At 34.8% G+C, this 24,109-nt stretch overlaps 1 protein-coding gene across 17 annotated transcripts in view; it reads right to left on the reverse strand.

Moving 5' to 3' along the window:
• Positions 1-24,109, reverse strand: part of HERC1 (HECT and RLD domain containing E3 ubiquitin protein ligase family member 1) — a 163,097-nt gene that overhangs the window by 123,981 nt on the left and 15,007 nt on the right. For all 17 annotated transcript variants that reach the window (XM_036218062.1, XM_036218063.1, XM_036218060.1 and 14 more), the window contains 2 exons: positions 4,562-5,517; positions 1,900-1,995 (listed from right to left, as the gene is read on the reverse strand). In XM_036218062.1, the coding sequence (XP_036073955.1) occupies positions 1,900-1,995; positions 4,562-5,491 (1,026 nt within the window). In that variant the 5' untranslated portion in view covers positions 5,492-5,517. The remainder of the gene's footprint in view (positions 1-1,899; positions 1,996-4,561; positions 5,518-24,109) is intronic.

Raw genomic sequence — 24,109 nt, forward strand, 5'->3', positions numbered from 1 at the left:
AGAACAATTCGATGTGTCAGAGAGCAAAGAAACTATCAAAGAAACTATCAAAAAAACTTAGGAACCACCCTGAGGAGGTTACTACCCTGAAAGACTCTTGGACAAAGATGAAATATTATGAGCTTCACTACAGATAATAATTCAATGGATTGAAGGTCAAATAGGTTTAAATCTATCAGTTCATAATGATATTTTTCAAATGAAATCAATTGGTTAAGTTTGGAAGATGACAGGAGACCAATTCATTAAACTGAAATCTAGTAAAGAAAAATTAATGTTAAAAAAACAGGTGGGGGAAGTCAAGCATTTATTCTGCTTTTTCTATGTGAACTGTAGCAGAGTAACTAGTCAATAAAGGAATCATCTCTTTATAAAAACTTTCTAATTAGTAAATGTAAGAGAAATGATAGAATATCACCATTGCAATCAACCACAAATGAGTGAACAGATCTAGTCAGTAAGCACCAAGAACTGCTAAAACTACAAAAAGAGAAACAATCGTATGGAATCTGCTGAAAGATCACAGCAAGACGTATAGTCTTGCCAAAGTTATCAAATCTAAAACTCATTAAGTCTCTAGATCCACCTGCCAATTTGCAGGAAATACACAGAACATATTGAACTAGATTATGAGTAATTGATCAGCAAAATCAACATTGTGGGCAATACTACGGCCTAAAAAACCCAGGTTCCTGAACAAATACATTGGAAAAAGGAAAAAATGGAAGAGAACCTATAGATTAAGAGATTCAAGATTTACCTTTTATTTTAATGAGCAAGACTGAACTACAGTGTCTAGGGATGCATACCTGTGTGACACAACTATAAAGAAATTCAAGGAAGTGATTACAGACAGTCCTCAACTTACAATGGCTTAACTTACAGTTTTTGACTTTAAAATGAGACAAAAGCAATACACATAATAAACCACAGGAGATATTCAACATTTTATTATAAAATAGGCTTTGTGCTTAATTGTAGGCTAATATAAGTGTTCTAAACACGTTTAAGGTAGGCTAGGCTAAGCTATGATGTTTGGCAGGGTAAGTACATTAACTGTATTTCTACTTAAAAATATTTTAAACTTACAATGACTTTATTGGAATATAATGCCATCGTAGGTTGAGAGGCATCTGTACTAGAAAAGTTAGGATAGTAGTTACTAAGGGGAGGAGGAAAAGGGTTATGGCCAGGAAGTAAAAGAGCTTCTAGAGTAGCTGATGAAATTTTATTTCTTTACCTGGGTACAGATTAGAAGGATATTTTATTTTCCCTTTCTTTAATCTCCCCTCCCCCAACTTCCACCCCTGACCTATGGATATTGCCATTTCCCCTTAAGAAGTGGATCTCTAAAGGCGGGGCATCTCCTCCCATACACTCAGGGCATGCCTGACATGCCCCCAGGGCCTGGCGAACCCTGCATACCCAAGGGACCTGGCATACCTGGGGCCTGGCACACCCTGGGGGCCTGGCGCACCCGCGGTACAGTCTGTGGCTCCACCTGGGGCACAAACTCAGGACCTTCTGTGTGTAAAGCAGACATGCTAACCACTACATGATGGAGCCATCCCTAGAATATATTTTTAATGATAATTCATTAAACCATACATTTGTTTGTATGTCTTTCCATATCTGTTTTATTTAATAATTATTTTTTAAAATACAGTTACTTATACATGATATAAAGTTCAAAATAAATAAATGGGTATACATTGAAAAGTATGCCTCCCTGTCCGTGAAGCCAGAAACTTCAGCTCCACTTTCTAGAGGCAACCACTGATGTCGCTTCTTTTGCATCCTTTCCAGTGACTGAATGTTTTTTTTTTTAAGGAATAAGTACATGCTATAGCACTTTAATACAAAGTAATTTTTAAGGCAAAAGCTATAATTATTACATACCTCTTCAAAGAGACATAAAGCTGCTTCATAGAGTGAGCACAAGCCATCAGACGTTCTGGTTGGTTCCCTCCACTGACTCCGATCAGCAGATGAACCCTAGAATTAAAACATTGTGGGATACAGTTTGGAAAGAAGTGAGACATATGTATTAAAATCACTTAAATAGTTCAAAAAACATTTGAGAAACTGTTTATATTATGATTATGTGTATTGAGATCAAATCTGAACATCAGGTCATGAAACCAACTTTTACATCTAACTATTTATTATAAAAGATATGGCTATAAAGTAGAAGAGTAAATTAACTGCCAATCCCTTACTGATCACCTTATTATAAAAGCGATTTATTTTTAAGAGTCACAGTGTTTGACCCAGAAACAGTCAAGGAGGCAGAATTTTGTCAATTACATACTCTTTGGGTGGTCAGTATCCAGTAAATGGGGGTCCCAAGAAATATTCTACTCTGCTGGGGCTTCCTTGCCCATCTGTCCCCAAGGTTACAGGCAAGGAGAGCATCCAACTTGAGTAATGACCGTAACCAGAACAGAAAGGTTAGCTCTCCTCCTCCCTTGTCCCAGGTATTGGGGAACAGTAAATAAAAGAAGCCAATAAAGGAATGAGATTGCTAATTATAAGTTAATTAAATGAAGATTAAAACATTTAAATATGTAGGTAGATAAGTACATTTACTATAAAGAATTCTTAAGCTTATACCATCAATTTAAACTAACAGCCAAATATGCATACGAACCTATTTCCAACATGCTAAAAGACAATATAGCTAAATAGATAATGAGGAAAGCAATCTAGTTTCCTGGGGCACCCTTTTCCCACTAAGGGGTAAGGACTTAAAGGATAAGGTGGGGGGGAAGAGGTCTCTAACTTAGGGTATTTAGTATTTTAAGAAGGAAAATACATCATGGGCAAACATATAACCACATAATTAGATTGTGCAACAATTAATGTTTTCTTTGTAACAAAGCAATGCAAAATAAATAGACTGTAAAATGAATAATCAAATGACTCCTAACATATGAAATACTAACATATGACCATGAATAGCTACATTATTTCAGGTCATTAAATGGCATTACATATTTGAAAGGACTGTAAATTTAGAGAGAACATTACCAGAAAGTATTAAGGATCAGAAAATTAGAAAAACAGATGTGCAAGTAAGTGGGTTTAAATATTGAATAAGAAAACAGAAAAAGGCCTATTTGCCTCTGATAGCTGTTCCCTCAGACCATTCTTACTTAGATCATTGTACCTCTAGCACTAGTTTCCACTTCATGTAAAGATCACAGGGCCCTTCCCAACACTTTATATCCCAAAATACTGCATGCTTTTCTTGTCTTAATTTTATTTAATATTAAGAAATTCAAATTTCATAGATCTTATCATTAAAAATCTCCAAGTACTAATTTACAGTAATTTGAAAAAAAAAAAAGGCCCAGTATTTGCCATAAAGTTCACAAATGCAGAATGTAAACCAGATGAAAATTTAAATGACCTGGTTTGAAAATAAATTCAATATAATTGTTTTTTTATGAAAATCCAAGAGCCTTCAACTTGTTTGAAGTAAAAATGTCTTGAAATATACATATGTATTCATAAGTGGTATTTTCAGTTATTTTAACTAAATTCGTTAATTGATATTTGGTAATAAAGGACACCAAAAAAACTAACAATGTAACCCAATTGAAATAGTTTATAAACATTTCAATCTTTATATGCTAAATTTGTATACTCAATTTGAATTTTTTCTAGTTTTCACAAAGGCATTATATTTTAGTCTCAGACTCTCTTGAAATTATCATATACTATATTTTATTATTTATTCTTTAATATGGTACCCAAGGTTACTTTCTTTATGAAAGTAAAGCAATTAATTTCCTCCAGGAACAATACACTCTTTCCATAGATCTTTGCTTATTAGTTCATTACTCCCCTCTATTCAGGTCTCTGCTAAAATATCACAATTCAGAGTCCTTTCTGACCACATTAACTAAAACAGCACACCTTTCCCCTTCCCACTCTCTGCCCCAAGTCTATCATTTTGTATGACAGGCTCCTTTCCCTCCCTAATTTTAGGACTTCTCACGACATGAAATCATATATTTATTATCTGGTTCCCTTACTAGGCTGTTAGCTCCATGGGGCAGAAATTATATTTTTCTCTGCCGTATCCCTAGGGACAAGAATAATACTTGGTATATAGTAAATAAATATAATACTTGGTATATAGTAAATAAATACTTAATAAAAATTGAGAAGGATGAAATTAGAGATTTTTTTCAAAAGATCTCCACATTCACTACCCAAGGCCCCCATTTTTACATATAAGTTTACCACTACATAGAAAAGTTAGATGAATTTCCCAAAAGAAGCCATAAAACTAAAACTATAATCCTGATTCCTGATCCAGTGGTCTACTCCTGATAGAGTGGATACTGATCCCTGATCCACTGTACCAATTAGCCTGTCCTTGAATTACATATTCACATAAACATGTATAAAAGTTTCTTCAGAGTATAAAATATTTAACTAACCTAACAATCACCAGTAAAACTCTCAAATCATTCACTATTAACACAAATTTATTAAGAGCTGAGTTGACTTCTCCCAAAATTGTTAGATAATAGAGATTTATAATACATACCAAAGAACGCCTCATCTGCATTAATATCGTCATAAAGCAGTCAAAGCTGATCATTCCTTCCTGGCTTGATAGTAATTTGCTTTTCTCCATGGAATTTACAACTGCTGAAGCCCCCAAAGCCATTTCTATCCATTCAAGAAGATATCGCAAAGAACCTCGCTGAGCTGCTAAACCAAGCAGCAACTCAGAAGCTAATCTACGACCTAAAGTGTCTGCCCCAGAATTGGGAATAGTTACTCCTTTAAGAAATGTTGTTACTTGTGATAAGCAGTCCAAGCCCATAGGAGGAATCTTGCTTTCATTTGCTAAAGATAATGGTGGCAAAGAGCTCACAACTTCAATTGCAGTATGAATCACATCGTTGCAAAGACTGAGACCAGGTCCCGACACAGGCATCATCCAACTTTGTCTTAGAAGTGCAAATAATAAACTTAGACCAGTTCGAACACCCATTTCTATAAGTGCATCAGTGCTTGACCGGGGTCGTTCGCTAACAGAATGGACATCTGCTGAACCAGAGCTGCTCTCTGGAGAATGCTGCTGCTGTTTCACTTTGCCTTTGTCGTGGTATTTGTTAGAAAGTGCATAAAAAACACGCTGGAGTACAAGCAGTCGTTTTCGTAGTGCCCCAGCAAATGGGGAATCTGAACATACCATCTTCGCTAGTGCTAGCTGGCTGCTAAGAAGGGCGTCCAAATAGTGGTCCTGTTCATCACTTGAAAGAGACTCACGTTCAAAGTCTGGCAACTGTGGTCCTTTGAGGCACAAAACTTGTTGGGGCAAAGGTACTACTTCCTTATTGCTGACCAGTTTAGAATATAGAACAGCAACCCCCTCTCTGGTAGCAATAGATTCACTGTCCTCTGTAATCCAGGAGCTGTTGAGGTGTTCAAGCCATTTCAGTTTCACTGGCGGAACCATAGTTGCCATGTTGATTTACTCTTCAGCCATTAGTTCTGTAAAGAGAGAAGGAAAAAAAGTCAAAAACTTATATAGGTGATTCATAAAATGCTTCTAAACTTCCACCTTATATTACAATTAGTGATTTCAAACTGGTAACAGTAATGCACCGTGGTTATGTAAGATGCTAATATTACAGGGAAATAGATGAAGGGCATATGGGAACTCTGTACTATCTTTGCAACTTTTGTGTAAATCTAAAAGTCTCCCAAAATAAAAAGTTTATTTTAAAAATTAGTGATTTGTGAACCCTTTTCTCTTCAGGTTCTAGTCTCACTCTTAGTACAAGAGTGGGTTCTAAATGCTGACAAGTCCCAAATTTCTATTTCCAACCCCTACCTCCTCCCTGAGCTCCCAAACTCATATATCTCACTCTCTCTCACACACACACACACACACACACACACACACACACACACACACACACACACACACAACTTGACTGCACCATATAGATATCTAATAAACATCTCAAACTCACCATATTCAAAAAGGAATTCCTAACCTAATCCAACACTATCACCACCCCCTCCCAAACCTATTCTTCCTGTAGATTTCCACATTTCAATAAATGGCAACTCTATCATTCTAGTTCTTTTGACCAAAAACCTGAGGAGTCATCATTGATTCCTCCCTCTCTTATACTCCAAATTCAATTAGTCGGCTCTACTTTTAAAAAATATTGAGAAGCCAAATAATTCTCACCCCCACCATTGCTAAAACCCTGGTCCAAGCCATCAGCTCTTGGATCACTGAAGGAGATTTCTTACTGGTCTCCCTGGACGTATTAAGGAACCACAGTGACTCCAAGGAATGATTTTGTATATTGCTGTATTCCAGCGCATAGTAAGTGCTTGATAAGTATTCACTGAAAAAAAGTACTTAAAAAAAGTATTTAAAAGTTCTCTAGGATATTCACAAACATATATCCCACAAAGGACTAGCATCCAAGATACATAAGGAACTCCTACAATTCAATAATAAAAAAGACGATGTAATTTTTAAATGAAACTTCACGAGATATATGATCAATAAGCGCAAGAAAAGTAGTCAACATCATTATCCAGAAAAATGCAAATTAAAAACACAAAGAGATACTACTACACATCCAAAAGTACAGCTAAAATTAATGACTGACAACACCAAAAGTAAGCGAAGATGTAGAACGAGAACTCTTACAAATCTTTGTGTAAAAAGAAACAATCACTTTAGAAAGATGTCCAGTAATTTCTTACAAAATTAAACATAAATCTACTCAATGAACCAAAATTCCTCTCATAGAAATTTAAGCAAAATAAAACATATGTCCATAAAAAGAATGAAATCAATGCAGTGGTTGCCCCTAGAAGGTGAGGGCATAAATAGACTGGGAAGGGACATAAAGGAACTTCCTGAGTTGATGGTAACACTGGATTACAAGACATATGCATTTGTCAAAACTTAGTGAATATACTCTTAAGATTTTTAAATTTCATTGTATGTAAATTTTACTTCAATAAACATTGAACCCTAGTTGATATGCATACTGAAGAATATTTAGGGGTAAGTATACTGATGTCTGTAATTTATTTTGAAATGCATCAAAAAATAAAATGCACTGATATCTGTGTGTGTAAAGATATAGATAGATATGTGATAAAACTAGTAAAATATGAATGGTAGAATCTCAGTGGTGAGTATATTTCTGTTCATATTAAAATCTTTTCAACTTTGCTGTATGTTTGAAAAATTTTTTCATAAAAGATTGCAGGAGAGGTGGGGACTAATTCCTACCTTTTAAGCTAGTCCTCCAAATGGCAGTCATAACAGTTGGCAGTAGAGGAAGATCCTGAAACACTGAATGGCATTTTATTTTCATGATATAGATAGATTTTCAAGAAAGAACTCCAGTGTTAGACTAATTAAAAGGAGTTTCCTGTTTCTCAATATGCCCTGTTAAATTCTAAATATAAAATTTAATGACACTTCCCTTCTCAAGCTTGATTACTATGCTAAATTTATCTTTATTAGATATTTGGAAAGCTTGTATTTGAGGGGTGGGGGAAACAAGCCTTCTCTCCTTTCATTAACTAATTCTTAAATATTGTGCAGAAAATATAAAAGTACCTTATTTTTCTCCATCCTAGCAAGCCATAGATAATTTTGCTCTTTTTTTTATTTTGCTAATTTGATAGCTATAAAGGGACATGTTGTTGCTCTAACTTGAATTTCTTTGATTACTGATAAATCTGAACATTTTATGTTTATTGATTATTTGGATATACTCTTCTAAAAAATACTTATTCATGTCTTTCCAATCATGTATTTTTCTACTGGGTTATCATTCTTGTCAATTTATAAAAGGTTTTTATACTTTATCATTGTCCTCAACATTGCAAATATTTCTTCTATCCTCTGCATACACATATATCTTTTCTTTTATAGCTTCTGCTTTCTATTCTTAGTTAAAAGAGCATCCCTACACCTTCACACCCAGATTACAGATCATACAGGTATCCACTTAGATTTTCTTACACGTGAGTCTTTAATGCATCTGGAATTTAAATAAATTCTACATTCGTCTGGAATTTTAGTAAGTTCTACATGATATAAAACTGGATTCCAATTTTATTTCCAGGTGGATGGTTAGTTGTGCCATCAACAATTATTAAGTAATCCAAGACTTCCAAGACAGCAGAGGACAATGACAGTTGCATAACTATCTCCCCAAATTTATTTCTAAATGATAAGAAGAAAAAGAAATTCTATATAAAACTACCCCTGCAGCATAATATGAAGACACAGATTGACAAAATTGAAAATAAACTGTGAATAAAAAGAGAAAAATCACCTCTCTCACCTCCATCCAGGCACAAGGCTTTGTGGCAAGCAAAAGCAGACTAAGAAAAACTGCAGAAAAGACAGAAGAGAAAGGGTAGCGAAGGGGCCTAAAGGTTATTTGGAATGACTGTCAGAAAGATTAAATCCACAATAAATCTGAAAATACTGGAAATGTGTCCAGGCAGAACAGACTACAAGGAAGAGATTTCAAAGGACATTTAATTTAAAGGGACAGGTATGACTTAAAGGAACAGGTATAATTTTAAAAGACAGGGGTGATTAAAGGAGCATTTTTTGAAATGCATAGAGAAGAAAAAAAGACAAAAAGGAAGAGAGAAGTATCCTTTAGCAACTGGGTGGTGAAGGGTAAAAGGTGAGAAATGTTTAGGGTTCTGCAAGATAAACGAGAACAATAAAATAGGACACTTACCAAAGCTCTTAAAACAACAACAAAGAAAACACTCTAAAGTACTTGGACTTTGCTATATTGACATAAGAGGGTGCCATTAAATCAGGAATATTATAGAACACTCAATATCATAAAAATGAACAAGAGAAAAGTCCATACAGAGCAACTGCAAAAAATCATACAAGTGTGGGTTTATTTCATTGATCTATGCATCTGTTTTTATGCCAGTACTATGCTGTTTTGATTATTGTAGTCTTGTAATATCATTTGATATAAAATAGTGCAGTACCTCCAACTTTGTTTTTCTTTCTCAATGTTGCTTTGGCTACCTGGGTTCTTTTGTGGTTCCATATAAATTTTAGGATTATTTGGTCCAGTTCTGTGAAATTGCCTTTGGGTAGTATGGACATTTTAACAATGTTAATTCTTCCAATCCATAAGCATGGGATATACTAGGTATTTTACTCTTTTTGATGCAGTGGAAATGGGATTTTTTTCTTAATTTCTCTAATAGTTTATTGGTATATAAAAACAGATTTTCGAATATTATTATTTAATATATTTGCTACTTAACTCAATTCACTTATTAGTTCTAATAAGTTTTTTGGTGAATTCTTTATGGTTCTCTACATACAGCATCTTGCATCTGCAAATAATGAGTTTTACTTCTTCCTTTCCAATTTAAATGTCTTTTATTTCTTTTTGTCTGATTGCTGTGGCTAGGACTTCCAATATAATGTTGAATAAAAGCAGTGAAAGTGGATATCCTTGTCTTGCTCCTGATCTTAAAGAAAAACTTTCAGCTTTTCACCTTTGAGTACGATGTTAGCTATGGGTTTGTCATCTATGGCCTTAATTATATTGAGGTATATTCTGTTTATCCCCACTTTGCTGAGAGTTTTTATCATAAATAAACGCTGGGTTTTGTCAAATGCTTTTTCTCCATCTATTGATATGATCACATGATTTTTATCCTTCATTTTGTTTATGTGGTGTGTCATGTTAATTGATTTGCAGATATTCAACCAGCCTTGCATCCTGGGAATAAATTCCATTTAATCATGATGTATGATTTTTTTAATGTAATGCTGAATTTGGTTTGCTAATATTTTGTTGAGGATTTTTGATTTTATGTTCATTAGAGAAACTGGCCTAAAATTTTCTTTTTTTGTAATGTCTTTGTCTGGTTTTGCTATCAGGGTGATGCTGGCCTTGTAAAATGAGTTTGGGAGCCTTCTCTCCTTTTCAATATTTTTGGAATAATTTGAGAAGGATAGGTATTAATTCTTTGTGGAATGTTTGGTAAAATTCACCTATGAAACCATTTGGTCCAAGACTTTTGTTTGTCAGGAATTTTGTGACAACTGATTTGATTTTTTTGGTAGTTATCAGTCTGTTCTAGTTTTGTTTCTTCCTGATTCAACCCTGGAAGATTGAATGTTTCTGGGAATTTATCAATTTCTTCCAAGTTGTCCAATTTATTGGCATATAATTATTGTAGTATTTCCTTAAAATCCTTTGTAATGTGGTGTCAGCTGTCATGTTCCCCCTTTATTTCTGATTGTATTTATTTGGGCCCTCTCTTTTTATCTTGATGAGACTGGCTAAAGGTTTGTCAATTTTGTTTACCTTTTCAAGGAACCAGCTCTTGGTTCCATTGATCTTTTCTACTGTCTTTTTGGACTCTATTTCATTTATTTCCACTCTAATCTTTATTATTTCCTTCCATCTACTCTCCTTGAACTTGGTTATTCTTTTTCTAGTTACTTTATGTGTAGGGTTATTTGTTTGAGGTTTTTCCTGTTTCTTGAGGCAGTCCTGTATTGCTATCAATATCCCTCTAACACTGCTTTTGCAGTCAAAAAAAAAAAAATCTGATACATGCTACAACATGGATGAATCTTGAGAGCATTATGCTAAGTGAAATATTATGCTAAATGAAATAAGCCAGTCACAAAAACACAAATACTGCATGACTCCACTTATATGAGGTACACAGTGTGCAGTAGAGTTCCCTCTTATCTACAGTTTCTATTTCCAAGGTTTCAGTTACTGGCGGTCAACTGAAGTCCAAAAATATTAAATGAAAAATTCCAAAAAGAAACAATTCATAAGTCTTAAATTGCATGCTGTTCTAAGCAGCATGATGAAATTTCACAATGCCCCACCCTGGATGTGAATCAATAGCAAGGTCACAATGCCTACATTCATATCACTTCATCTCATCGTGTAGGCACTGTATTATCTCATATCATCACAAGATGAAGAGCTGAGTATATAGTACAATAAGATATTTTGAGAGATACCCCCATTCACACAACTTTTATTACAGTATATTGTTGTAATTATTCTATTGTTATTAGTTATTGTTGTTAATCTCTTACTGTGCCTAATTTATAAGTTTAATGTTATCACAGGTTGCCAGGGGCTTATGGTAGGGGGAGATGGGGAGTTGCTACTTTGATGGAATAGTTTCATGTTTAAAAGATAAAATGAGTTATGGAGATGGACTACAGTAATGGTTACACAACATTATGAAAGTATTTAATGCCATTAGACTCTACACTCAAAAACGGTTTTAAGATGGTAAATTTAATGTTATATGTATTTTGTCACAACAAAAAGTTTTTTGAAAAAAACAAAAGGCATATTGCATAAGGAGAAGAAAAAAAAAGAAGATACTGGGAAACCAAGGCCAAATCTATGGCTCAGAAAGGTAAAAAGTCTATTTCATAGTAACAGAACAAAGAAACTGCTCACCCTTGGTCTGGGAGTCCACATTAAAAGTAAAGAAGCAAGCTTTGCAAGTAATACAAAGCAGCAGCTTAGAAAACCTGAATGTATCAAAGAGAACTAGTAATGCAGTACTGTAGTCAACAAAGTTTGTTGGACTGAACAAAACTCATCAAAGAAAAATATAAAGAATGCCCCTACCTCTTCCCATACCACCAGCTATGTAATCCATGCTACTCCATGTTTGGTCTGTTTCTTCTATTATAGGCAAGATTTACCCTTTTTCATCTTGGACTTTTCACATACCCCAGCGTGTATACTTTTGCATATGTGTATCACCCCCTAAATAACTCTCAAATGTATCCATATACCTCTATGTTCACTGCTACAACACTTGCTCATGTTACAATCATCTCTCATCTCGACTACCAAAATAATCTACTAAATGACTACCTGCATACTCCTTTGTTGGTTCCCAGGCCAGAGGAGTGTTTTAAAAACAAACCTGCTTGTGTCCCTCCTTTGCTTCAAAATCCTTTGAACTATGAGATCTGATTTACTTCAAAATAATAGAAGAGGCAAGGGAAGTGGATGGGAGCATGTGGTATGATGGGAAATTGATATTTGCTCTTCGGTCTGCTTCAGTCACAGAGCATCTTAAACCCTTGGAATCACTGGATTAGTAAAAATATCTTTCGTATGCTAACAAAATAAATGGTGGCTAGGGGACCCTATATAGTTTCAGGATAGGGGCAAGTGTTCTCTAATCAAGACTAAGCCATGATTAGAGAGTTGAAATTTTCAGCCCTAGAACCCTCATCTCCAAGGAAAGGTGTGGGATAAGGGATGAAAACTGACCTAAATCACCAATGGTCAATGATTTGACCAATGCTGAATAAAACTTGAATAAAAACTCCTAAATGGCACGATTTGTAGAGCTTCCAGGATGCCCAAAGAGGACATGGAAGCTCTTCACAACATCCTCCCACCGCCCTACTCCAACCCCTGCAAATATCTTGCCCTATGCATTTCTCCATGTGGCTGTTCCTGGGTTGTAGCCTTTATAACAAATCGGTAAATGCAAGTTAAGTGATTCCCTGAGTTTGTGAGCCATTTTAGAGAATTATCAAACATAATGAGGAGGTACTGGGAACATTCAATTTATAGCCAGTTGGTTAGAAGTATAGGTGGCAACCTGGGACTTACAATAGGCATCTGAAGTGGGGTCAATTCTGTGGGAATGAGCCCTTAACCTGAGGGATCTGTGCTAATTTCCAGTAATTAGTGTCAAAACTGAGTTAAATTGGAGGACACCCAGTTAATGTCTGGAGAGTTGAAAAATTGGCTGGTGTGAGGGAAAACTCACACATTTGGTGTCAGAAGTGTTGTTGAGTGAAAACAGTACAAAGGATATAAATGAAATAAAAATGACCATGAGTTGATAACTGTTGAAACTATATGTAGGGAAATCATCTCTCTCCCTGCATATGTGTGTATAAAATTTTTCCATAATAAAAGTGAATAAAGTATATTTAAAAGGGAGAAAACGTAAACTTTTTTCAGAAGCTTTTCAATAGTTTTACTCTAAACAACAAAATCTCTCCTATGGTTGAGAAGGCCATGAACTAACCTCCCCCCTTTACTCTTCTGCTTTCTATAGCTACACCTGAGATGTTCAGTTCCCAGAAGACACCATGCTCCTTTCTACTGCAGGACCTTTGCACATGTAGTTCACTTTACTTAGAACCTGCCTTCTCCATCCTACCCTCTTTCACCCTATTAATGTCCAATTACAAGATTTCAGTTTAAACAACCTAGTACCAGGGACATATTAGGTACTCAACAGTTACTAGCTGAAGTAAATGTCACTTCCTCATGGAAGCTATCCCTGACAGTACCCACAGGAGGCCAGGTCCCTCTTAAAATGCTTACCGAGTACACAGTACTTTACCTTTACTGCATTTTGCACAGTTTGCGATTATGTACTATTTGTGATTATTTGTTCAGTGCCTTCACAAACTAGTCTAGAAGGTCCATGACGGCAAAGACAGTTTCAATTTTGTTTATATCCCCAAGTGCCTAACAAGAGTAAAGCACATAGAAGGACCTCAATAAATATTTGCTGAATTGAACTGAACAACCTGGATCTATGTAGTTCATTATTTACACAGACAGAATCTAATTTAAACTTAGAACTGATGTAATTAAAGCACTTTATTTTTTATTTTTTTTAATGAAAGCACTTTAAAAGAATTGATTCGAAGTATGGCAGTAACACAGTTAACAGACCCCATAGGTTCTGTCTTCCGGTCCATTTCTATCTCTTCCTTTCATTGTACATACATTTTTGGGAGTAATTCTAGCTACTTCCAAGGCTTTTGCCTATTTTTCATATGCTAATGAGTTCAGTCCAAATTTCTCTCTCTTGGGCTCTAGCCCTGAATATCCACTGCTAACATGATATACACGCACACATGTCCCAAAGGAATGTTAATTTCAACATGTTTAAAACTATCACCCCTCCGTCACACCCACACCTACACTCAAATAAATTCATGGGTTTAGAGCTTCATAAAAGAAAGAGGTCAATAAGGTTACTTCTCAAGGGCACTTCTGGAATTGGAGGAGAGACAACCCATTTACAGAGTTCTGCAACTGAAAATTAAGTGCACACTGTGATCCAGCTCTCTCCATCCCTAACTCCAAAGACTTCCCTTTTAGAGGGCTTCATTAGGCTGACTAACTGAATTTTACTCATTAAACCACACAAATTATCGATGTTTAGCTACACAAAATTAAACAGCTGATAAAAAGAAAAAAGGTTTTTTTGTTATTATCCCTATTTAGAAAGTGAGTACACTTAGAAAAGGAAAGACTTGTTGAATTTGCTGGCAAATTGTTTTGTTACATCAATAATGAGAACTAGTCAAAAAAAAAAAAAAAGCAGCAAGCAGACATGCTTATTCAGCAGGTAGAGAACTACAGACAAAATTGAATCAAACTAATGGGTTTTGCTTGTATTCAAGAACCACCAATTCACAATCCTGATGAACCAGCTAAATACTAGCAAAGAAAAAAAACTGCCGTTGTTTGTTTTGTTTTGAATTTACAGTAATGGTTAATACCACTCAAGGCCAATTGTTCTTTTTCCACTCATGGCCCAATGCACGAATCCAAATTTAATTGCATACATAAATAACCAAATTCACCAATGAAAAGTGAGGTTGTAAAAATTACCAAAGGACTGGAAAATAAACCAAATAGCACTACCACTATCTTTCTAAAACTGAAATAAATAAGGGAAGCTGAAAGATTTGAGTACAACGGTAGGCTTAATAGTTACTACAAATGGATTTATAAAATTCTGAAGCTTTCTAACATTCTCTAGGTGAATGGAACAATAACAGCAGTTAACACTCTAAGCACTTTGTATGTGGCGGGCAGTGTCTGATGCTTTACATACATGTATTATCTTAATAAATCTCTGAGCAACTCTAAGAACTAGGTGCTCTTATTATTCCCCTTTGCCTGGAGAAAAACAAAAAAACAGAGGCGAGAGAGACTAGTTTAACCCAAAGTCACACTGCCAGTAACTGATTTAGTAAAGATTCAAACCAAAGCATTCTGATATCCGATCTTTTATTTATTTGTTTGTTTAATTTTTATGGTAGCATTGGTTAACAAAATCCAATAAGTTTCAGTTGTATATTTTAATGGTAAGGCATATATATATATTTATACTGTGTTCACCTCCCATAGTTAAGATTTTTTTCTGTCACCACATATTTGACCCCTTTTATCCATCTCTCTTCCCCCTCCCCCTTTCTCCCTACCTTCTAGTAACCACTAGTTTCCTATCAATGTCCATGAATCTCTGTTTGTCCTGTTCATTTGTTGTTTTTAGGTTAATATTTTACTTATAAGTGATATTATGTGATTTTCAACTATTTGTCTGGCTTATTTTTCAGCATGATTATCTTGCAGTCCATCCATGTTGGACAACCGCCCTCTTTCTTAACCACTAAATCATGCTGCTTCTTGTTACCATCATAGTGGTTCACATGCTCTATATCACGCTAAGTTTTTTAAAATTAAAAACCTCCAAAGGTTTCAATGAATCAATTGTTAATTCAGCTCCTTTTTAGAGTCCTGTTGCTATGACAAAATCTATTCCTCCAAGACACTATATCATGATCATTAAATTATCCCAATCAGATAACAACAACAACAAAACATTTTTCACAGTCCTCATCAGAAACCTGTAGGACAGGAATGCAAAGGACTGAGAATAGCAAAACAATTTTGACAGAGAACACAACTAAAGAAATTTCACTATCTGACTTTAAGGCTTAATATAAAGCTATAGTGGTCAAGACATGTGCCTTGCCATCAAAAGAAATCAACAGCACAGAACTGAAAGTCGAGAAACAGGTCCATGCATATATGGTCAATCGATCTTTAACTAAGGTGCTGAGGCAGTTTGATGGGGGAAGGATAATCTTCAACAAAGGGTGCTGGAAACAGGATATACACATAGAAAAAATTAACCTCAACCCTAACTTCATACCATTTACAAAAATGAACTCAAACTGGTTCATAGACCTAAATGTAAAAGTTAAACTAGAAAAATCTCTAGAAGAAAACAGGAAAAAAATCTTAGCAACCCCGGATTAGGCAAAAATTTCTTAAATAGGGCTCAAAAAGGTGATACATTAGACACCATCAAAATTTAAAACTTTTGTTCTTCAAAAATCACGTTAATAAAATGAAAAGGCAAGGCTCAAACATAAAAAAATTATTTGCAAAACATATATCGAACGAAGGACTTGTATCAAGAATATATGAAAAGAACCCTCAACTAATAATTTTAAAAATACATTTTTTTAAATGTACGAAATATCTGAATGGACATTTCACCAGATATATAAATGGTCAAATAAGTATATAAAAAATGCTCAACAACATTAGTGATTAGAGAAATGCAAATTAAAACTACAATGAGATACTATTAAAAACCCACTAAAAAGGCCAAATTTAAAGAAACAAACAATACCAAGTACTAATGAGGATGTGGAGCAACTAAAACTCATAAACTGCCACTGGGAATACAAAATGGAAAACAGTTTGGCAGTTTATTATAAAACTAAACATTTGCTGTACTTACTAGTATATATGTATCAAATCCACTCCTTGGGTATTTGCCCAGAAAAATGAAAATACATGATCACATAAAAACTCGCATATGACTGTTCATAGTAATAGCCCAAAATTGGAAACTCAGATGCCCATTAACCCATCAATTAATGAATAGACAAATTACAGCATATCAATACAATGGCATATTACTCAGTAAAAAAAAAAAAAAAAAAAAAGGAATGAGCTACTAATATAAGCAACAACAAGATGAGTCTCAAAAGCATTATGCTAAATGAAAGAAGCCAGACACAAAAGACGACATAACTATGTTTCCATATATATATAAAATTCTAGATGAAGCAAAACTATTTTAGAAAGTAGATCAGTGGTTGCCAGTGGCTAAGAAATTGGGGGAGCGGATTAACTACAAAGAGATACAAGAGAACTTTCTGGGGATGATGAAAATGTACTACTATATTATGACTGTAGTGGTAGCTACATATCTATACACATTTGTCAAATTGTTCACTTAAAAATAGTAAATGTTATTGTATATTAATTACACTTCGTTAAAGCTGACCAAAAACAAACAACCCAACTAGCTTGCAGAACTCTTGCCTCCTCCTGTCCATTTAATGCAAAAAGGTTCTGAGACCTCCTCTTTTTTTCTTGTCAAAACATATTTTTTTATATCAACTATTTCTGTTCATTGTGAAAGCTTAACTCATCATCGCTACACAGATACCTCCCAAATCCACACCTCTGGCCAGCTCCTCTTCAGAACATTAGTCTTAGTTTCCAAATGCCTGGTGGACATCACTACACTTCCCACCTCCAATTCACCATATCCAAAATTAACTTCACCATCTCTACCAGCTTCCCTACACCCTAATGCTCTCCTACTTATCCTCCTACATTCTTACAAAACCATCTCCTTCTGATATATCACTCAAATAAGAAGTCAAAACTGTAGAGTAGTCTTTGACTCAAGTCTTGCCGATTTGTTATTGTGAACCTGTCTCCATCACAACTCTACAAAAAGACTTAAGCTTTTCAAGCCTGGTATACTCTGTACTGCTACCTCTTTTGTCCCTTTAAGCCAGGAGTCCCCAACCTCCAGACTGCAGACCAGTGTAGATCTGTGGCCTATTAGGAACTAGGCCACACAGCAGGAAGTGAATGGCAGGCAAGCAAGCGAAGCTTCATCTGTATTTGCAACCTCTACCAAGTGCTAGCATCACTGCCTTGGCTCCACCTCATATCATCAGGCCATCAGATCCTCTTAGGAGCACCCATCCCTAGTGCCAAAAAGGCTGGACACGGCTGCTTTAAGCCACTGGCACCCTACCATACTTGCTGCAGGGACTCAGGAACTCCCTGCAGCAGATGAATTAATTCTGGCCTAAGCAGTCTACAGAGACAAAAATTATATAGCCCATGGGGGGGGGGGGGAAGTATAAGGATAAATCAGATAATAGATTGCATTCTTTTTTTGTTATAAATCAGAACTTTGATGAAAGAGATTTCTTTTTTTTTTTTAAGAAATGCTCAAAATCCATGAAACTCACAAGACCATTTTCAGTACAACATTCCTCTGCTTATGAATTCACAATAATTTTAAAGGGGTTCTGGGCTGGGCTAGGCATTCTCTGTCTCCAGTTTTCTGAAACTTAATCTCTGCCTTTCCATGCTCTGCTTTGTACCCTCTGAGGCTGACCTCTAGGACTACACTGCCCAAGATCCCCTGACCTCCAGTTGGGTCAGACCAATGAGAGGCACTAGCAGGACATCTGAGGATGAGAAAAAAACAAAATCAGAGTCCTTGTTTCCCTATCTCCCTCCCACCTCAGAACCGTTCCTCTATGACCACAGGTCCTATCCACTGCCTTAGCTTCCATTGCTCCAGCTCTCATCTAGCTTCAGTGTTCCTGTTCTTGCACCCCTGGCTTAAAAGTATCAATGGCTTCCAGATATTTCCAGGCCTTGGAATTTCACCATCCCTTGTTGCTTTCCTTTATCCTACCCAAACCTCTATAACTAGTCTATTTATTTTCTGCCAGAACCTTGAGTGATATAGCTCCACGGGCTTAAAATTCTCACTCTGCTTTCCAAGACTCAAAATCAACTGTTTTCTCCAACCTATCATGTCTTAACCAACCCATATGCTCCTTTCTCAGCAGCTCTCTGCTCTAGACAGACAGGTATCCCTACCAAACCTTACCATCATCACTCACATGGCATGTGCTCACTCCTACCCTTACTCATGCTACTGCCTCTAGAATGCCCACCTCCCTTTCCCTCTACCTAACAAACCCTATATACTTTCTTCGTGTACTAATTCAGATCTGCCACCTCCCTCCATATTTAAACCTGTTGTAATAAGCTTAACCCAGAATATCTTTCTCATTTTAGAATTTCCATTTTTCTTGCATAGATGTACTTGAAACTGTAAAAATAAATGTTAGGTATTATATTGTATGGTCTCTGTTCACCATACATACCACAAAGAGAAGTAATTTGAACTATTTTAAGGTCCTCTTTTTATATTCCATCACAGAAGTTAGTGTAAAATGAGAAATACAGTAACTCTTGTTGACAAATACTAGTTATTTTACATCACTACAATGTTCTAATACAAAAAGTTGATGATAACTAGATATAAGCAAATTTACTATGTTTTTTTTTTTCTGTTTTCGATATAAAGATTCTGAACAATGGCTGCTGTTAACCTGGGGTTTTTAGAACATTAATGCACATTTTAATGAAAGAATCCTTGGGAACAAAAAAAGTAACACAAGTTATCAATTTGTCAGGTTCAACAAACTGTTACGCAAATAGATACAATTAGTAAACAAATGAAAACAGAAATGTCAGCACATGCAGGATTCCTAAATTTGTAGCTGACCATGTCCATGAACCAGACAATAGACTTCAACAAAAGTACATTTTCTAGAGGCATGAAGAGGCCAGTGGTCCTCATCACATTGTTTGCAGGAAAAAATCTCCTCTCCCTTCTTTACAACCTTTAATTTGCTAGCATCTAAAGCCTAAGTCATGGCAATCATAACATTTTTTGGTAAATTTATCCTCACTGAACTCCCAGAGATATATCCAATTGATACTTCAAAAACTCATTCTTATGAGGTTCCCTAAAATAAAAAACAGAGAAAATAGCAAAAATGTTGGAAGTAGGTACTATGGCTAGCTCCTCACACAGTCTCTGAATATCAATGCGAATATGACTTTGAAAAGACAAAAAAAAAAAACTTAAAAGACTATCTGAAAGATCTAATGCTATCAAAAGAAATGGGGGTAGGGGAGACATAATAGTACCAAATACTAACTGGCTTAAACTTTTTATCTCTTCATCAAAAAAAAAAAAATCAGAGGGATATATCCTAGCACATTTACTAATAAACTAAGGTCAGTTCTATTTGCATATCTTTCTTAAATCTTCTGTATCTCTATATTATTTTTAACAAAGCCATTCCTATTTGTTACTACCAGGAACTTGACAAGAATATGCAAAATTTATCCACAGTAGGAAGGTCTGCTAGACAGAAACAACAGTACTCATAAGGGACTCAGAACCAAGAACAGAATGAGGATATGTAAACAATTACAATATAATATGATAATGTTGCATAATAAAGTTACCCAGCAAGAACTATGGATAATACTAAGGGACTGAAGAGGACAGAATGGCCAGGAAACAAGAGACATCCCAAACTCTGAGTTGGGAGATGAGGACTTAAAATAGAAGAGAAATAATGTATTGGGGTTGTGAAGTGAATTTTAAGGATCTTTAGAAGACTAGGTCTAATGGGACTAGGCTCAATCAACATTTTCACATTGCAGCTTTAACCTTTCACATTGCAGTTTTTAATCAAGAAATACAGTATTGCTTAAACTAGGAAATATCCTATTCACTGCAACCTTGTTTAGAATAGTGAAAAGGAAAAAAAAGGTAAAAAACAAAAAGGGGAAAGAATCTAAAGATAATCAATAAGAACTGGTTACATAAATTATATACACACCCTTAGATTCAATGCAATCATTCAAATGAATGAGGAAGATCAATAATTATCTATACTGTATTGAATTGGAATCAAAATCACGATATATTAAGTTAAAAATACACAAAGATGTAGATTAGGCAATTCTACTCCCAGGTATATATCCAAAAGGACTGAAAGCAGGAAATCTATCAGATATCTGTATACCAATGTTCATAGCAGCATTATTTACAATAGCCCAAAGACAAAAACAACCCGAGTGTCCATAAATAGATGAATGGATAAACAAAATGTGGTATACACATACAATGGAGTATTAGTCATAAAAAGAAATGAAATTTTGATACATGCTACAACATGGATGGACCTTGAAAATATTATGCTTAGTGAAATAAGCCAAACATAGAAGGGAAAATATTGTATGATTCTCCTTACATGAGGTACAAAGGATAGGCAAATTCATAGAGAAATAAAGTAAAATGGAGGTTACCAGAGGCTGAGGGGAGAGGGGAAAAGGGAATTATTGTTTAATGGGCACAGAGTTTTTATTGGGGATGACGAAAAAGTTTTGGATATTGATAGTAGTGATGGTGATACAACACTGTGAATACACTTAATGGCACTGAACTGTCCAGTTTACAACTGCTTTAAATATTACATGTCATCCATACTTTACCACACAAAAAATAATATATAGAACAGTCTGAAGTATGCCATCATTTGTGTAAAAAGAGTATGTGAATTCATGACTGAAGGGGTTCAGAGTCTCTGAAAAGACATACTAGAAACTGCTAACAGTTAATCCTAGGAAAAACTAGGAAAGTGAATATAGAGTACAAAAGGGAGATATATATTTTGCTGTAACCTTGTACTAAGTGGATATATTACTTAAGAATATCTATTGTATTAAGAAAAAAAAGCATTATCCAGGCGAGGATAATCTTCCATGGATGTTAAAACTACTGGGAAAAGGTTGTGGAGGAGAGGATTTTCACACAATCTCAACGTACTACCCTACATCACTTATTAGTTGTAAAGGGAAAAAAAATGCATTTACAGTGAAGTGATCTGATAGTAATCACCACCTAAAATAAGTGATCAAATTTAGCATCATCTATAATGGAAAAAAAATAGCATTAAGTGCCCCCTAAGGTGATACAAAATGTACACATCATCTATAAAGAGTTCATGCAACACAAGTTTAGCCTGAATATAAAATCTTAAAGAAACAATGAGCAAATTCAGATTGTAGGGCATTATTTAAGACAAATGCTCTAGATTCTTCAATAAAGTTAATGTCATTTTTAAAAGGCAGGGGACTTTTATAGATTAAAAGAGACTAAAGAGACATAAAAACCAAAGCAAAAGTGAATATGATTGGATCCTGGATCAGGGAAAAAAAAAAAAGTTATAAAATATATGTGGGAGACAACTAGAAAAATTTAAATATAGACACTGCATGTTAGATAATACATTCAGGTTATTTTCCTTAGGCATGATAAAGGTATTGTGGTTATGCTGGATAATGTCATTATTAGGAGATGTACACTGGAATATGGGGGTAGGGAATATCTTGGTAACTACAATTTGCTCTCACTTAAACAAAAATTGAATGTGTGTTTAGAAAAAAAAAAAGTAACTGCAACAATATGTTACAATCTGTGAAACTAGGTAAAAAGTATATGGGTACCTATCCTACTGTTCTTCAACTCTTCTATAGATCTGAGAAATTTTCAAATGGAGGAGGGCAGAAACAGCTGACAATAATGTAATGTAAAAGAGGAAAAAAATATTATCTTTTATGATAGAATTACATATAGGGGTTAAATGGTAAGTATAGTTTTTCCATTATTAACCCTGTCCTTCCTGATGGAGCATATGTAATAAACTCATTTATTCCCAAAGTATCTGTACATTAAGCAAGTCTCACTTTTAATTTCCTTATAACATAATCATTTTCCTTTAAGAAATAATAGTGATACTACCCCGTTTATAAACTGAGTTGATTTATAAGCCTTATTCAAAAAGGAGCAGACAGAAAAAATATTGTTCCCATAAACACAGACAAAAAGTTGCCTACCCTTCCTCAGAAGATAAAAGCCAGACAGCAAGATGACAAGTTTACTTAAGCTTGTGCTCTGTACAAACTACACAGAAGGAAGCTAAAGGGCAGAGAATACCTGGGTTCAACAAAAGTGAGAAGGCAGAATTATCCATCTCTTAAGTCTTCAACCTATGTCTTCATTATTTTAAAATTGTATTAATTCCTATATATCAGAGAACATAAAGACAAATCTCTACTGTAACATGACTGAAGGGAAATTATAGCAGGAAAAAGCTAACTGGCAAAACTGATTTGGAAATGAGCTTAACTATACCTGAATATTGTCTATTGTCTTGAGAATTTACTTTTAAATAAAACAAGGCTGCACTATGAAGACCTGACTCAGGAGGAAATAAGAAGCTTCTCTTATTCTCTCATCTTGAATCCTACCTAACTCCCTCCTGAAAATCTCTCAGGTTGACAGAAAATGTTAGAATTTGGAAATAAATCCAACCCTTTGGAATTAATCGAACTATACATTGGTTGTATGTACACTTCTATGAATATGCATTATGCTGTGATAGTTTTTTTAAACACTTTTTAATGAAATACCCAACTGCCATATGCTAAAAATTATAAGACATAGATAAAAGAAATCAAAGGAGATCTAAATAAATGGAGAGACATGCCATGTTCCTAGAAGAATAAATATAAAAATGGCAGTTATCCCCCAAATTGATCTATATATTTAATGAAATACCTATCAAAATCTCAGTAAGATTTTTGTAGCTATAGACAATCTTATTTTAAAATTCATATGAAACAGCAAAGGAACTAGCATAGCTAAACTCATAAGCCTTATCTTCAACTTACAATCAACAAGGAAATATTGAGAGGTGTAAATAAAATATAACCCACTCCTCAAAAAGAAAAACATTAAAATAAGACCATCCCAAAAATCTGTTTGGGAAAAAAGACTGATTAACAAAGCAAATTACAAGATGCTGTCAATAAAACAGAAAGCAAAATATGCTAAAGAACTGACTTTAAGTACAAAAATCCATTCTACAACCAACACAATAGACTCCTTTCCCCTCCCACCACTCCAACAGTACTGATAATCAAGAGTTTCTCACACACTCACAAATGCACTCACACACACATTCTAAAAATGGCCACATATAGAGTACTCCAAAAGAACCATACTTTATTCTTCTTAATGTTTACTCAAAGAGGTCTGAGTTATTTATCTTTTAATCCAGTATAGTATGAAAAGATTTTTCCTATCAAACTACAAAACAATCAATAATCTCAAATTCCACATAAAAACAGTAAAAATAAGCTTTATACAACCCTTCACCTCCTTAAATTAACCTAACCCCAAACATTTCTTTTATTTGTTCACCTAGTCTTTACTAACAGATCAACTA

This window comes from Rousettus aegyptiacus, unplaced genomic scaffold (assembly GCF_014176215.1).
Source record: "Rousettus aegyptiacus isolate mRouAeg1 unplaced genomic scaffold, mRouAeg1.p scaffold_m13_p_3, whole genome shotgun sequence".
Classification (NCBI taxonomy): domain Eukaryota; kingdom Metazoa; phylum Chordata; class Mammalia; order Chiroptera; family Pteropodidae; genus Rousettus; species Rousettus aegyptiacus.